Source organism: Festucalex cinctus, chromosome 18 (assembly GCF_051991245.1).
Source record: "Festucalex cinctus isolate MCC-2025b chromosome 18, RoL_Fcin_1.0, whole genome shotgun sequence".
NCBI lineage: Eukaryota > Metazoa > Chordata > Actinopteri > Syngnathiformes > Syngnathidae > Festucalex > Festucalex cinctus.
Genome location: NC_135428.1, coordinates 14,893,525 through 14,910,757, shown reverse-complemented (window position 1 = coordinate 14,910,757; position 17,233 = coordinate 14,893,525). Strand labels below are relative to the sequence as shown.

Sequence of the window (17,233 nt, the reverse complement as noted above, 5' to 3'; positions counted from 1 at the left end):
TTTTATTTCTGAAAGATGCCAGTAAGCTATTTTACTCGGTTTAGTCACATAGGTTGCTTTAATGTTACTCATCCACTACATGGCCCTGTGGTTGCTTTCATTGAAGCACTAAAAGCTTCGAATCGAGTTCGGTACAATTTAAAGGAAAGCCTCAAAGATTCACAAGGCTTCACCCGCACATCTCTACAATGTGGTCACGGTTGCGAGGGCCCTTTATGTCTGCTCGCAGCTCTAGTATTTCCCCATTTTTTTGTAATATAGTAACAGCCTTTGAAGACATAGCAATCGTCAAAACAAACCTGGCGAGGGGAATGTTTTTTCCTTACAGTCTTTGAAGGCATCGTCACGCAGACGCTGTTGACATTGTCGTCACGTGACCGCCACAGAAGTCAGGGAACCGCCATCTTGATAAACTTTCTGGGATTTTACCTTCGTCAGATTGAACTACAAACACTACATATTGTCTCTAATTCGGCGTTTGTAAACGATGAACAACCCAGGCCGTACAGGCTGGAAACAAATCACGGCGACGTGAAATGTGTTTTTTTCCTTTCGGTCTTTGAAGGCATCGTAAGTGACGCATCACACGTAGTTGTTACGTCACTACGCAGACAGAAACAAACATGGCGCCGCGAAAGTGAGGGAAAAAGACGTGAGTGCTTTTCAACTCAATTTGCTCACCTACTGTGTTTATTTCTTCGGGAAATTGCACGAGAAAGCATACATATTGTCGCAAATTTACAATTTAAAAGTCCTATATTCGTATTGTTTGTCTATTCAAAACGTTTTCTCGTGTCCTGCCGTTAAGCTACAGTACAGCAAGCGGTTGGTTTTGTGTTTTGTACGTCAAATTCACTTTTGAGTGCTTTTAACCCGAGTTTTTCATTTCACGCTACAATTTCTGGATCAGACATTTTATTATAATTGAAAAGGAAAACATTATCCACTACTGTCATATGAGTGCTACCATGTTGTTGTTTTTTTGTAGGGATTTTTTTATTTTTTTTTAAATGTTGCACTTTCATGCAGCTCTGAACAAAAGTGAAAGACCATTAAAACCACCTAAAAAAATACTATGCTTTTCAAATAACTTAAAAAGTAATATTAAATTATAGTAGTTATTAAAAGCAATTCCAAACAATCTAGTCCTAACTGGAATGCCTACCTCAACCTTTATTTTTTACCTGCAACTAACTAGACATACGGCTCTCAGTACAAAAAGAAGCTTATTCCACACTTGGTGGTAGCACCTTCAGTTTTTAATCTTATGAGCAACATTGGTACATTTAGGAGACCACAGTTGAAAAATCAGCAGTGCATTACAGTTTTAATATATTTATTGGAAAATATGAACTGATCGAATATGACCTCAGCAGTTGTGTTATAGTAATAGTGCAGCTGAGCAAGGATGCCTCAGAGGGAGCAGCGCAACAGGGATGGACCTCCTGAAAGCCAGCAATTGGACCAAGACTCACAGGACGATGAAGCTGTCCGTCATTATGAGCAACAGGTAGATAATCTTAAAAGAAAATTCCAATTGGGAACGCTGTACTTCAGTAGCCTTTTAAAAATCCTTTGTACATGCCAAACAGTGTTTGTAGCGTAACATTTGACACGCCCCGTAAACAGCAGCGTGTCTTTCTTCCAGGATGAGCGCTCTGCCTCACTTATGCTGCCGTCGTCCTTGTCGGACAGAGAAAAACGCTGGCGAGACAGGAACAACAAAGCCAAATCTAATGGTAGAAAATGTCTAACCTCAATGATAAACACGTATGGCAAGCCACATTTATTGGATATCGGTTTGCATCTGTTTCTTCCTTAGAGATGACAGAAGACGAGATGATGGCTTTGGCCCTGCACCTGAGCGCGCAAGAAGCCAGCGTCAGTGCGCACCGAGTGCAGCAGGAAGACGCGGCTGTGATGAAAGCCATCACAGTGAGTGTGAGTACGGTGAAATGAAAGCAGCTATGGAGTTCATTTTGTGTTGTGAAAAAGATGACAAGTAATAGCAGAAGTCCAAAATGAAGTCGGTTACAGATGATTTCGCAACCTGAAAAAAAATAAAAATAAAAATCCCAATTACTACTTTTCTATTCGCCGTTTTTTTTTTTTAACTCAATGATCTAAGATCTCATTTTTTAACCACATATATGCATCGTTTTCTCGCTAAATCCGAAAATGTCCCCAAAGACGAAGCGATGATGCGTAATTCCCTACAGTCTATGAACTGTTACTACGTTTTTATTGATCGTTTGAGAGCTTTGTCATTCATTTCAATGGGGAAGGATGACATCATCCATCCATCCATCCATCCATCCATCCATTTTCTTGACCGCTTATTCCTCACAAGGGTAGTGGGGGCTGCTGGAGCCTATCTCAACTGGCTCTCGGCAGTAGGCGGGGTACACCCTGGACTGGTTGCCAGCCAATCGCAGGGCACACAGAGACGAACAACCATCCACACTCACAAACACACCTAGGGACAATTCGGAGCGCCCAATTAACCTGCCATGCATGTCTTTGAAATGTGGGAGGAGACCGGAGTACCCGGAGAAGACCCACGCAGGCACGGGGAGAACATGCAATCTCCACCCAGGAAGGCCGGAGCCTGGACTCGAACCTGAGGCCTCAGAACTGGGTGGCGGACGTCTTAACCAGTCATCCACCGTGCCGCCCAGGATGACATCATTGTATGTAAATTCATAGATGAAGCGATCTTTTCCCATAGATACCACAAGATGGCAGCAAAGCATTTCTTTTCTATTATTTGATTTTGATTTGATTTGATTTATTGAACATATAAACATACAAACAAAAAGCAGAGAAATAAAGAATTAAAAAAGAAAAAAAAATATTTACATTTATTTTCAAATGTTTAAACATTTTCTTGCTTTGTACAAAAACATAAATCGTTTTGAATAATCGTGATTTCAATTATTACCACAATAATCGTGATTATTATTTTTTCCATAATCGAGCAGTTCTGATTGAGAACTGCTCGCTGTCTACCGACGGGGAGGTAGTGTGGTACTTTCCTACCATCGGTATACCGTGCAACACTTTACGAGAAAAAAGTGTGCCTAACAGTACAGAAGTTTTTAAGTTTTTCTTCTTAGAGTGTGTGTGTGTGTGTGCGCGCGTGCGTGGGTGTGTGTGTGTTTTTTTTAACCCCATAGATGTTCAGCCAGAAACAAGAATCATCTCAGAGTCAGAGCCTGCTGACTGAAGCCTGCTTGCAACCTGGTTGTTCGTACCCGAACGGCGTGGCGGAGTTGAGCATCAATCTGGCAGCATCAGGGGATGTCTGCACAAACTTAAGTCAAGGCAAGTCACATATTTGAGAACCTCTACACAGTGTCTTTTGCTTGATTTGTTATTGTATTATAATTGTCTATCCATCTGACTTTCTATCCATCCATCCACTGTATCCATCTATCTTTGATATAAAATTGAACTCTGTCATAAATGGTGGGGTCCTTACACTTGGTTTATATGATAAACAAGTTATTGTAAAACCTGTACTTGGTTAAGGAATAAAGCACAAAAGACACAGTATCACAATTTCAGCTCCGCTCTTGACTGCTTGTGTGTGTGTGTGTGCTGGTGTAATTGTAGAGGTGAAAGGGAAAAAGGAAACGAACCAAGATCAAAACTGGAAAAAGAAGGAAACTCTGTCGGAATTGTCACTGAGCCGCGACATCTCCACTCAGACTTTGTACAGTAGCTCAGAGTCTGTGATTGAATTTTTGGACTCGCAACAGGTACGACACATCCCTGATGGTTAGTTAGCAAGTCTGCCTCTCAGTTTGCAGGTTTAGGGATTCAAATCGTGGTTATATGTATTACACATTCTGAGGTGGGTTTTCTCCTGGTAATCAGGTTTCCTCCAACCAAAAATAGAATAAAATGGAATAAAATGTAATATCGAAAAGTGGACAATTTTACAATAAAATTAAAGCATAGGAAAAATGCGTTTTTAAATAAGCATTGAATAAAAATATTAAATAAAATGAAAACAAAAACATAATTTTTTAAAATATTTTGAAATAAAAAAAATGTAATAAAATATATATATTTATTCAATAAATAATTACAATTAAATTAATATACTAAAATTTGTTTTAGAAAATATGTTACGATAAAGTAAATTAGATTGAGGCATTTATGTATAAGTCAAATAGGGAAAATACATTTGTAAAATAAAATTTGTAAAATAAAAAAAATGTTATAAAATATATTCTAATACATAAAAAAATGAATAAAATTAAATATTTTACCATAAATATGTTTGAAATCCATCGATCCATTGTCTTTACCACTTATAGTCACTGGAGTCAAGTATATTTTAAAATAATAGAATTTGAAGTGAAGCACAAGTAGCAAAAGAAATTGAAATAAAATAAAAACATACTTCAATACATATCTAAAATATTTTAAGTGTAAAAAATATAATAGAATGATAATACTATATTTTTAGATTTAATTGAAAATTCAGTAAAAGATGTTTAGATTGTGACAATTCCTTTGTTATGAGAAAAAATGTGTTTTTTGTAAGTTGTTGAAAGTTTTTTTTTTTTTTAAGAAATATATTGTTGGAAAAAATGATGTTTATATTGTAAAATAAAATGTTTAAATTATCATTAAATGTAGGCATTTTAAAAATAAATGCAAACGAAATAAAAACATTTCAATATAAAAAAACATCTAAATATAAAGCCTGTTACAACGCAAATTACTAAAATAAGTTTCCAAAAAAATAATGGAATAATATGAAATATATACAACAATAATTAGCTCCAATAGAATATAATTTTCATTAAAAAAAAAAATTTTAAAAAACGTGTTCCATTCTAAAATTCCAGTTTGCATACTCGACTTTTGCATACAAAGTATTAACACTCTTGGTGTCATATCGTGAAGAAAATAGATGCTTGATGAATGGGATATATCACACGTAGACATGTTTGTTTTCTCTACCAGAGCTGCGATTCCACACAGATTGACGACTGTCCGCTCCTTAAATCTCCCGTCTTCCCTACAAGCGGACGCAGAGTCAGGGTGTCCTCCCCCCGGCTGAGCCAGGACATGCTGGAGAGCTGCAGGACATCCGGCTTTGTGCTCTCCCAGCTCATGGACAAAAGCGACCATTCCTCGGCACGCCACAAAAATCCCATAGTCTTGTTTGAGTCGGATACGGGAGACGAATCTGCAGAGTATGTAAAAAGTCCGGCATTTGGCGAGGAAGCTCGACACAGCAGTTCTCCGGATGGCAAAGCAAGAAGTCCAGACGCATCAACCTCGGACTTCATCTTCTCTTCTCAGGAGAGCGTAAGCCCGTCTGCGAGGCCGTCTTCCTGTCCGCTCATGAGCCCGAAATTCCCAAGCAGCCCGGCGCCCTCCACGAAACTTGCTTACTCGAAACACTCAACACTCTCAAAAAGGAGCCTCGTTTTATCAGGGATGGACAAGAAGCATGCACGAGATGTCCAATCGACTGACGTGGGGCGGCATCGGGTTCCCCGTGTCGTGGATGACTTGTCTGAAACGGAGCTGATGAGTGACACGACGATTCACTGGTCCGACGAAGATGCAGATGAGATGGTGCGTTATGTCGCATTGGAACATTGTTAAAGAGTTATGTTTGTAAAAATCAGCCCTTGACAACACTTTTTACCGAGTGCCATGAAGTCATAGCAGAACGCAAAAAATGTCTCAAGCACTCATACGTGACATTGACCAGTAAGTTCGGCCATTTTGGGTGAATTCCAAATCTTAATCCTAATAGGGTATTCACCCAAATGAGTCTTGAATGAATCAACTCCTCAGCCGGCGTCAGCCTGCCAAAAAGCTTCCCAATTTTTGCAGGCCCTATTATGCTGGTGACAACATATATTTTTGGGATCCCTAACTCAACACCTAAAACTAACTCTGTAATGCCCCATGAACAGTTAGCAACAAAATCTGCCCTCCGGTGGAAATCCGGTAGACATGTTATAGTAACAGGACACGGCAAAAACAGTTTGTTTTTGACAAATTCCAGGGCATGTACATTCCCAAACGGCATCCAGGCTAGGGCTGTGCAATTAATCGAAATTCAGTTACAGTTTAAATTACAACACTCCACAATTACAAAATCAGCATAATTGTTAAAAAAAAAAAAAAAATAATAATATATATATATATATATATATATATTTGTTTTTTGTTTTTTATATATATATATATATATATATATATATATATATATATATATATATATATATATGTATATATATGTATATATGTTAGTAATTTTGAGTTGTTTGAGTTAAATTGATACATTTGCACCTTCTTCATATTTCAAAATAATGAAATACATTTTGTTTAATCCGAAAGGAACTTGTATAATTATAGTTTTTTTCAAATAATTTTGTCTTATTTTTTTACGTTTAAACATTTTCTTGTTTTGTACCAAAAAAAAAAAATGATCGTCCTAATCGTGATTTCAATTATTACTAAAATAAACGTGATTAATATTTTCTTGGCGGCACGGTGGCTGACTGGTTAGCACGTCCGCCTCCCAGTACTGAGGACTCGGGTTCGTGTACAGGCGCTGGCCTTCCTGGCTGGTGTTTGCATGTTCTCCCCGTGGCTGCGTGGGTCTTTTCCGGGTTCTCCGGTCTCCTCCCACATTCCAAAAACGTGCATGGCAGGTTAATTTGGCGCTCCAAATTGTCCCTAGGTGTGCTTGTGTGTGTGGCTGGTTGTCTGTCTCTGTGTGTGCCCTGCGATAGGCTGGCAACCAGTTCAGGGTGTACCCTGCCTACAGCCCATAGCCAGCTGAGAGGCTACAGCACCCCCTGCGATCCTTGTGAGGAGCAAGCGGTTCAGAAAATGGATGGATGGATGGATGATAATTTCTTCATAATCGAGAAGCCCTAATCCAGTCAGCTTTTTCCCAGGAAAATTGTGTTTAATGCCCCAATTTGTAATTCTCTTTAACCGTCTTTTTAGCTGTTGGGCTCACCCAGTCCAGTTTACCCGGATGAGAAGAGCCTTCAACAGACCGATGCGCAAGCAGCCCATTGGAAGCCGGCGACTGAAGCGGGCCCAGAGACAAGCAGCAGGTAAAAACCAGTCATGACAACAGCAGCACACCACACAGAACGATGTCTGTTGCAGTACCAAAACTGACCTGTGAGAGGCAGCACTGATGGAAAATAGTAGTAGAATAAATGTGATGCAAATAACAAAAAGGAGTTTTGACCGTTTCTGTTTTTAAACAAACAATTCAAAATAGACTCCTCCCATGGCTCAACCCACACAAGCTCAACGTTCACGCCCACTGCCTCTGACCGCACTCAGCGATCGCTGACAGGGTTAATAACTCAAAACAACATGAGCCTTTTAGTCCAGCTTCAGCTTCAATGCCAGGTGTAAATATAAAGACATAAGAAAAGTTCTACCCTCGTTCCGAGTTACCTTTGTCAAAGTGACTTAGTCTAGCATGTTGCTAAATCAGCAAGCTAGCATTTTATTTTCTGTTTGTCACTTACCTGTTCAAGCAGGCCAACTCTGCGTCGCTCTTCAGCCCAAGCCGCTCTTAAGGGCTCGGAAGCAAGTAAATGCAAAGATTTACTCCTGTTTTTGACCGTGCATGGATTGTCAATGCTGCTTATCTGGCTCCAGGTGGAGGAGTGGAACCGTCACTTGCCTTCGGTGCCGGTTGGTGTGGGTTCAATTTTCCGCCTGGGAGACCATGTGTGGCTTACATGATGTAAGCTTGTGTAAGTGAGTGAGTGGAAAATAAAATAAAATAAAAAATCCGTGCGTGCTGTCAAGTGACGGCGGGAGTGACGTCATGTGGCCAACAAATTCGCCCGGCCCCGTCTGCCTACAATAACTGACAACCCCCCCCCCCCCCCCCCCCCGCTCTGCGATTGGCTGGAGGGGTAAACAACTGTCTGCCTAGAAATCTCCCGCTGTTGACAAAACAAACACAAAATGGCAAAATACAGGCTTGGGTAGAGGAAAAAAATCACCACCATACATTAATAGAACCCCAGAGGTGTAGATTGGGAAGGAGTTCATGGGTATACATTAGGGGTGTTAAAAAAAAATTGATTTGGCAATATATCGTGATACTACAGCATGCAATTCTCGAATCGATTCAATAGGCAGCCGAATCTATTTTTTAACATTCATTTTTGATGGAAAAATATTCAACAAAACGTCTTAACTTTCATACCTTAAGCATGGAAGAATGTTATATTAATGGAACATTAAGCCTTAATACTTTATTTCAATGCTGTTCAAACATGAAAAATGTTACAACCTGTTTGTTAAATACAGTGGCTCACAGTTCTAAGACTGAAGTTTCAGATCAATAAATAATACATTTTCATACAACTTACAGTGTACATGTATAAGACTTAGACTTGACTTTATTGATCCCTTTGGGATGGCTCCCTCTGGGAAGTTTACTGAATGGTATTTTCTAAATTTTAGTTAATAAAAAATCGCAACAATCGACTTGTAAATTCATATCGGGATTAATCGGTATCGAATCGAATCGTGACCTATGAATCGTGATACGGATCAAATCGTCAGGTACTAGGCAATTCACACCCCTCGTATACATCCTGCATTTATATAGTGCATTTTCTTGAGTGCAAACGGAAGACCCTCCCTTTAACATTTAGAATCCTGATTGTGTTACGAACAGACCAGGGAGGGAATAAAAAAAGAACAGTCTTAACCAACCCCACACAAAATGGTATTGGCTCAGGATGATTTTTTTTTTAAGTCACATTCGACAGTCATGCCTTTGCTGTGTTGAAAAGGAAGGGAGGGGAAAAAAATGGAATTGGCCCAATGTTGAGTGTTGTCCGCATTTTAACCAACAAAACCTTGCAGCAAGACCACCCGGGACATGATCGCGTTTTTGCATTTGCAGTCTAAACACTCAGCAGCCTGACTCCACCCAGTCTACGGTTCACTACTACTGGGGGGTCCCCTTCTGTCCACGTGGTCTGGATGCAGACGCTTACACACAGGTACTCATCTGCGCGGAATTGAGCTGAGCAGACCAGGCCTGGAAATGTCTTTCCATGGCTTTCTCATGTTGTTTCCAGGTGATCGTGGCCCAGATGGAGGTGTATGAGAAGAGTCTGAAGGAGGCTCAGCGGTGTCTGTTGAGGAAGGCCCAGTGGGGGGACGCCATCCTGCTACAGTCAGAGGTACGATCATTAGCACACTTAGCAGTGATGGTTACAAAAAAATAGTTAGTGCGACTCTAAAGTAAAACTACCAAAGTCAAACAGAAGCCATTTCAAGATTATGTGTTCTCATTTCCAAAACAAAATTACCCATAGGAAATATTGGAATACTTATTATTTCACCTTGAATAACGTTAAAACATACTTTAACACAAGTATAAAATGAAGTGACAGATGTAAAATAAAATTGAAATAAAACTACTCACCTATTGAAGTTAACTGACAGACACGGAGAGAGCTTGAAATGGTTTGCCTGCAAGCTTCGCTTGTCATTTTTATGCTAATTGTTAGCCATGCAAAAAAAAAAAAAAAAAAAGGCTTACTTTTTGCAGCCATTTTGTGGCATCTTGGTGCCAATGTACAATATTGAGGTGAGCTAAGGGGCTTTGCTGCCATCTTGTGGCATCATTAGACAATTTTAAGCCTTTTTTTTTTCCCCCCACTTTCACTGGTTTGAATTTGTCTTAACTCTTTGACTGCCAAAGGCGTTTAATAATGATTAGTAAAATTCCGATGAATGGAATGCGATCTTTCATTTAGTAGTCACATTGTATATGATGTAATAAAGGCAAACAATATTCTTTTTGCCTTGAAAGATGAGTTAAAACGCTTGAACGCGGTTGGCACTGTGGATTTTTTTTGTTTTGTTTTTATAACGTGTGGCAGTTAAAGAGTTTTAATTTAGGGCATATTTCCACTTGTAGAGTTTTTATTGTTTAATTTTAGCCAAAATAGAATTGTTCTTGTTTATAGCGTAATTAAAAGAAGATACTCATTTTCAGTATGCCCTGATTCACGTTATTATGTCAGTAACTAAAGCTGCAAAGTGTTTTAAGGTTGATTTTTGTTTTTTTGTTTTTTAGAAATCCCTGTTATCCGACTCTTCCTATGCAAAAGTTCGTCGAAGGTAAAAACCTGCTTGCATCTTTCATCGCTCAGGCTTGAAATGTGATCTACAGGACGTAGTCCGGCTCTCACTCTTTGCTTTTCACCAAGCCAAGACTGATTTCCAACTCCGTGTTGTAGGTGTGGCCTCAGACAGATAGGCAGAAAAGTCAGCAGTGAAGAGGTGGACAGCCTTCTGTTGGAGACGGAGGAAGAGGAAGATGAGGAAAAGAAGAAAGAGGAGGATGAGGAAGAGGATGTGAAGGAAGAGGCTCCATGTACAGTGGGAGCTCAGACAGACACTGACGACTGGGTAGTTTGTCCAGGTACTTCAATGCTTTCATGATGCTCTTGACTTCGACCTGTGGTGGAAATCTAGCCCAAATATATTTTGCTACTCTCTTATAGCCACTTGTTTTTACCCACAGACACCCCAATGATGGAAGACAACAACACAGACCTATCTAATGTGACTGCCGCATTTGCAATGGAGCTTTATCTTCTAAACATGACCCTCACCATTTTGTATTTTATTTTTTTTCCTCTGTAGTTCAACAGCCTGAAGTCTTCTGAAACTGAAACAAGAGGTGATGATCAAGCTGTGGATGAGGAGGAGATGATGGCGGGTGAGACTTACTTAAAAGAGACATATACATACATAAAAACACATCAAATTTAAAAAACAAAAACAAAAGATGTTTCTTTAAAAAAAAAAAAAAAAATGGAAACAAACTAGAGCTGCGAGCAGCTATAAAGGGCCCTCGCAACCCGGGCCACGTTGGGGTATTTGCACGTCGGGGTACTGGCATGTTGGGGTACTGTCAAATAGGAAACCATCTAAATTGTAAACGTTTTTGCCATGCTTTGTGTTTTTAAAGTTTCATGGAAAGGCCAAAAACGATGCACAATTAACAAAATAAAATCAAAATGGATTGGCACATGGCTATATAGAATACTTTTTGAATATATTCGGCATGCCTGCCAATATTCACACATCTAGCTGAATCATATAATCGGAAAGACTTCATAAAAATGTCTAGAGGGCGCTATTGAGCCATTTATTACAAGTAGCACAACAAATCTCTAAATAAAATATTCATGTTCTAGACAGGTCTGGTGCGTGTGCAAAGTTTTGTGAGTTTTCACCCATATTTAGACTCTCAAAAAAGCATTTTTCTTCACAAACAATGCATGGCTACAGCAAAGGCGTGTGACAAAATAAAAAAATTCAATAACTTTTCATCTTAAATATCTTAAGATGAAACACGCCAAAGAATGAAGACGATCTGATAAGTTCTGTTGAAAATATGACCCCTATAAAAGGCCCCAAAAAATGGCTACAAATACCAAAGTAAATCAAAATGGCAGACTTCCTTTTTGATTCAGCATATGGCTTTAGAAACCTTTTTGTAAGTCTTAGGCTGATAGGTATCCCAATTTTTACAAATCTAGCTGAATCATAAAACACAAAACATTTGCAAAAGCTTCATAAAAATGTCTAGAGGGCGCTATTGAACCATTTATTGCAAATTGAATAAGAAATCTCTAAAATATTCATGCTGATGACAAGCCTGATGTGTGTGTAAAGTTTCATGAGTTTTTGCACATGTTTAGACCAAAAAAAAAAAGTAACATTTTACTTGGCAAACAATGCATCGCCATGACAACGGCGTGCGACAAAATAAATAACTTTCGATAACTTTGCATCTTAAACATCTTAAGATGAAGCACACCAAGTTTAAAGACAGTCGGATAAATTTTGTAGGAGGAGTTCGTTAAAATATGACCCCTAAAAAAGGCCACAAAAAATGGCTACAAATCCCAACGTAAATCAAAATGGTGGACTTCCTGATTGGTTTAGCATATTGCTCCAAGAGACTTTTTTTGTACATCCTGAGCTCTTATGTTTGCCTGCAAATTATCATAGCTTTAGGTGTTTAATCAAAACGCAAAATATGGTGTGCAATTCCCATGCATTGCTATGGCAACAGCGTGTGACAAAATAAAAAACTTTCGATTACTTTGCATCTTAAACATCTTAAGATGAAACATACCAAGTTTGAAGACAGTCGGATAAATTTTGTAGGAGGGGTTCGTTAAAATATGACCCCTGAAAAAGGCCACAAAAAATGGCAACAAATCCCATCATAAATCAAAATGGCGGACTTCCTGTTTGGTTTAGCCCATGGTTCCAAGAGACTTTTTTGTACATCGTGGGCTCTTATGTATGCCTGCAAATTATCATAGCGCTAGGTGAAACGTACAACCGGGAATGCTTAGTTAAAGAGGAGTTTTTTAGCTCAAAATGTGATGCCCGGCCCCTGGGGGACTTCCTGTTGCGTTTAGCACATGGCACCAAGAGACATTTTTGTAGATCCTGGGCTGTTACATATGTCTACAATTTTTCGTCACTCTAGCTGCTTCGTACAACTGGGAATGCTTCATTAAGAAGGATTTTTTCCTTTGCAAAAAGTGCATGCCACGATAACAGCATGTGACGAAATAAAAAACTTTCAATAACTTTTCATTTTCAACATCTTAAGATGAATCACACCAAGTTTGAAGATGATCGGATAAACTCTGTAGGAGGAGTTTGTTAAAATATGACCCCTATGAAATGGCCAAAAAAAATGGCAACACATTCCAAAGTAAATCAAAATGGCCGACGTCCTGTTAGGTTTAGCATATGGTTCAAAAAGAGTTTTTTGTAAATCGAGGGCTGTTATATACCTCTACAAATTTTGGTAACTCTAGGTGAAACGTACAGCCCGGTATGCTTTGTTAAAGAGGGGTTTTTTTTAGCTCAAAATGTGATGCCCGGCCCCTGGGGGACTTCCTGTTGGGTTTAGCACAGGGCACCAGGAGACTTTTTTGTACATCTTGGGCTGTTACATATGTCTACAAATTTTCGTAGCTCTAGCTGCTTCGTACAACTGGCAATGCTTCTTTAAGGATATTTTTTTTCCTTTGCAAACAGTGCATGCCATGACAACAGCGTGCGACGAAATACAAAGCTTTCAATAACTTTTCATCTTCAACATCTTAAGATGAATCACACCAAGTTTGAAGATGATCGGATAAACACTGTAGGAGGAGTTCGTTAAAATAAGACTCCAATGAAATGGCCAAAAAAATGGCAACACGTTCCAAAATAAATCAAAATGGTGGACTTCCTGTTAGGTTTAGCATATGGTTCAAAAAGAGTTTTTTGTAGGTCATAGCCTGTTACATATGTGTACCAATTTTCGTAGCTCTAGATTAAACGTACAACCGGCAATGCCTCGTGAAGTAAGAATTTTTAAACTCTAAATTTGATGCGCCGCCGCCGTCATATAGTATATCAAAAACTTTTCATTTTTCACAATGATGTTGTCCCAGGTGTTGAGATGGTACATCCCAAGTTTGAAGTCAATCGGGTTAACCGTGTAGGAGAAGCGGGCAAAAGTATGACCCCTGTAAATGTGCAAAAATTGGCAAAAATTGGACATTTAAATACTCATACCTCACTTTCTGTCTATTTTAGGGTACACACTTCAAAGAGGTTTTTGTTCATTGGGATGTGCTACAGGTGCCACACAATTTTCATAGCCGTCGGACAATCGTAGCGGGACAGGGATCCGTTTAACCTATGTAGGGGGCGCTAAGGAGCCATTTTTCTGTTATCATGTATGGCGACTTTAAAATATCAAATTTTTCGCCAGGCCTGATGTGCGTGTAAAGTTTGGTGAGTTTTCGGTCACGTTTAGTGTCTCAAAAATGCGATTGTTTGCGGAGAAGAATAATAATAAGAATAATAATAAGAAGAATTCCTACAAAAACAATAGGGCCTCGCAGCGGCACCGCCGCCGCCGCTGCTCGGGCCCTAATTAGCGACTTTTTGGGATGTTGGAGACTGCTGGAGATGTTCAAGTGTCAGTTGCTTCAAAGGTTACAAAAGCACAGCAATGCTACTTTCTTTAGCCTGTCTATTCTGTTGTGCATTGTGTGCGAGCGTTGAGCTAGCAAGTTTTTTGTTTATAGAAAAGTCATGGTGGTTTTAATTATGCAACATGTACTGCTTTGATGTTTACTTTGACAGTGAAGCGAAACTGGACATGAACATGAAATTCAAAATTAGTCGGCCGACCTCCAAATTTTCTATGCTGGGGGAAAAAAGCCGTGTTCTTTAATTAACCATGGGGTGCTATTATGCTGAAGAAGGTGTCTTTAACTTGTTTGCAGTCTCGCCCAACAGAGAGACTCAGACACACCACCCCATCAGCAGCGACACTGCGAAAAACCCCTACCCGACAAGCGACAAGGAAGAAAGAGGACTTGGAAGGTCTTTTTCACCTGAGCTGGAGCCCGTCGGGCTCGAAGCTGCCGTCGAGTGTCCCATTTGCCAGGGAAGGTTCCCCGCGGACAAAATCGAGAGACACGCGGCATACTGCGACGGCGAGGCCGACGCAGCGGGCGTGGATGATGGGAATTTTGCAGATGAAAGCCCACAAGTTTGGAAGAAAATTGGTAGTGACAATTTAGCCTTTTGACCACTTGATGTCAGTGTTTGTACCACTTACCCCCTCCAATATGAAATACTGTAGTGTCCTTGACGCCGAGAAGGAAAAGAAAAAGGTGGGCAGCAGAGGAAGAGGGCGATGCCTCCTCGCTGGAAAAGTATGAAAACATGTTTGCCTTATTTCATTAGTTTCTAATTAATCTGTTTTTTTTTTGTTTTTTGTTTTTTTAGCTCTGTTATGAGACAAAATGACCTGAAGTTTAAATACAATATGATTAAAAAAAAAAAAAAAATGTAATTGCATGTTTAATCCTTAAAAAAAATCATGTTCTGTTTTTACATGTGTATTTCATTTTTCTTTTTTTTTTGGAATTGCACATTTAATCCTTAAAAAGAAAAAGTTTTTTTTTTTTTTTTTTTTTTTTTTTTTTTTAGGATTAAACGTGCAATTGTAAACCAAACAGGTGGGCTATTCTGGTGTTTCCCCTACAGAATTGAGGAGAAATGTTACATCTGCCACAAGGCTGTGGCCCTGCGATCCTACGACGAGCACACCAATCTCTGCATCAAGCGGCAGATGTCAAAAACATCCGGGGTAGGTCTTACAACCCTAAATATATATATATATATTCTTAGCTATTTGTTTGGGTATTTCTTCATATCAAATATTGAAGATTTTGTTTGGTTTTACCACCTACAAGGGAAATCTGTTGTCAGCACTGGATCATGTAGAGAGTATGCATGACGGTAAGTAAGCCCGACGCGTCAATCGCCATTTGCTTACGTCAATGATAAACTACCAAAATGGCCGACATGGACGATGAGACGAGTTTGTGAACTTGTATATGTCCTTGTTTGCAGGACCCGGTCCATCCAGGTGCAGACGCCAGCAGGGGTCAGTTGTCCGTCAACTGTCAATTCTGATGTCGCGGTGGTTTTGACGCTTTTGTCCAAATGGCCGCAGGATAAATTTTTTAGAAATATGGTTTAAAGAAAATGGCTGTTGCAGGTCCTAAATGTATTGATTGGATCATACAAGTACTATTGAAGTACTAGGCAGGTTATACAACTTTTAGTGCATATACAGTGGACATAAAAGTCTACACACCCCTGTTCAACTTCAAATACTTATTGTAAGTAATTAAATGAGTAGAAATATGTTTAAAGTCTTATAATACATTGAAAGGTCTATTTGATCGATTGATTAACTATAATAAGTCTAGTTTTAATCGATAAAACGTTACAATAACACATTTGTTCATTGAGTTATTGAAAATAATTAAATTGTAAAATGAAGAATTACTAAATGTAATTACAACAAATATTTACACATAAAAAACACAAAGTTCCGTAAAATGTTATTGTACAACTTTAAAAAAAAAAATTGATGAACAAATATTACAATTGGAAATGCTAATTTGAACTTTTGCATGTAAACTTTGTTATATAAAATAATTATGACTAAAAAGTTGTATTTTAAATGGTTAATTATAAATTTAATAATTGGCTAATTTAATATGTATAATTAAAATGTGACAATTTTATTACTTATTTGACTTTTATTTTTATAATTTTGGTTAATGATAAAATAGAATGACCCCCCCCCCCAATTTCTTTTAGACCATTTTATATTTAAATTCATATTTGAAAATTTATTATATAATATATAATTAAAATTTGTTAGATAAAATAATTATGACTAAGAAGTTATATTTTTAATGGTTAATTATAAATATATTTTAATAATTGGCTAATTCTAATATGTATAATTAAAAAAGACAATTTTATTACTTCTTTGACTTTTTTATTTTTATTTTTTTTTGTTTTTAATTTTGGTTAATCATGATAAAACAGAATGACCCCACCCCCCCAATTGCTTTTTAGACTATTTTAAATTCATATTTGACCTTTATCATCAGCCTTTTTCTTTGAAATGACAAAAAGATGGCAACATGTTACCTTTTTCACGTTCAGCAATGTCATCGATCTGAAGAACGACGAGGAAGAGGAAGCAAGCTTTTCCATGCTGGGGGTCAGTGACTCCCCCATTAAGTCATTCACGCCCATCTCGGAGGCCACCGACTGTCTCGTCAATTTCAAGCGTCAGCAGCGGCTGAAGAAACCGAGCCATAAATGAAGGTTAAGACGTAGGGGGGAAATGATGCCCAATAAGCCTTAATGAGAGAGGGCGTGGCCAACGTCACTATACCTTGGGACTTGATGTTTTATATCCATAAAGGGTCAATGCACTTGAATGTTAGCGTGCAGTGGAGTCTTTGTTCTGTATATTTTCACACATACGCTTCCAGACTCCCTCACAGCGGTACTGTACTGAAACATTCCCTTTTTTCATATTTCATGAGCATTTGAATTGCCTTAAAAATACAACAACCTGACTAAGTGCTTATATCTCTTTTTTTCCTTTCTTTTCCCCCTAGAATCCACATTTAAATTAAATTTAAACACACAATGGCATTTATATAATCAAGATTTTTTTAAATTCATGTAATTTTGTATTGTTTACTATTATTGTTTATTTCATTAAATGATTGGTTCATTGATTTATTGTAAATTAAATATGGTTAAACATTTG

The 17,233-nt window shown here is 38.4% G+C and overlaps 1 protein-coding gene across 4 annotated transcripts; it reads left to right on the top strand.

Annotated features, from left to right (window-relative positions):
* The first annotated feature begins 307 nt into the window (after positions 1-307).
* Positions 308-17,201, top strand: uimc1 (ubiquitin interaction motif containing 1). Of its 4 annotated transcripts, none has more exons than XM_077504254.1 (20): positions 308-652; positions 1,388-1,506; positions 1,648-1,739; positions 1,823-1,941; positions 3,177-3,324; positions 3,616-3,761; positions 4,981-5,601; positions 6,994-7,106; positions 8,936-9,035; positions 9,114-9,218; positions 10,121-10,164; positions 10,284-10,468; positions 10,571-10,611; positions 10,693-10,768; positions 14,364-14,648; positions 14,726-14,798; positions 15,133-15,235; positions 15,342-15,387; positions 15,502-15,535; positions 16,615-17,201. In XM_077504254.1, exons 2-20 carry the CDS (start codon positions 1,409-1,411, stop codon positions 16,775-16,777), a joined length of 2,592 nt encoding a protein of 863 aa, XP_077360380.1. In that variant the 5' UTR covers positions 308-652; positions 1,388-1,408; the 3' UTR covers positions 16,778-17,201. The 4 variants fall into 4 exon arrangements, with proteins under 4 accessions (XP_077360380.1, XP_077360382.1, XP_077360379.1 ...); XM_077504256.1 differs by having other exon boundaries at positions 1,388-1,510; positions 1,649-1,739; positions 1,823-1,935; XM_077504253.1 differs by having other exon boundaries at positions 309-652; positions 1,377-1,510; positions 1,649-1,739.
* Positions 17,202-17,233: the final 32 nt, after the last annotated feature.

Coding starts and splice junctions, on each gene's coding strand:
- uimc1 (XM_077504253.1), top strand. CDS start 1,409: ATGCCTCAGAGGGAGCAGCGCAACAGGGATGGACCTCCTGAAAGCCAG. Junction 1,740..1,822: donor CAACAAAGCCAAATCTAATG/GTAGAAAATGTC, acceptor TTTCTTCCTTAG/AGATGACAGAAGACGAGATG. Junction 15,236..15,341: donor AGATGTCAAAAACATCCGGG/GTAGGTCTTACA, acceptor ACCACCTACAAG/GGAAATCTGTTGTCAGCACT.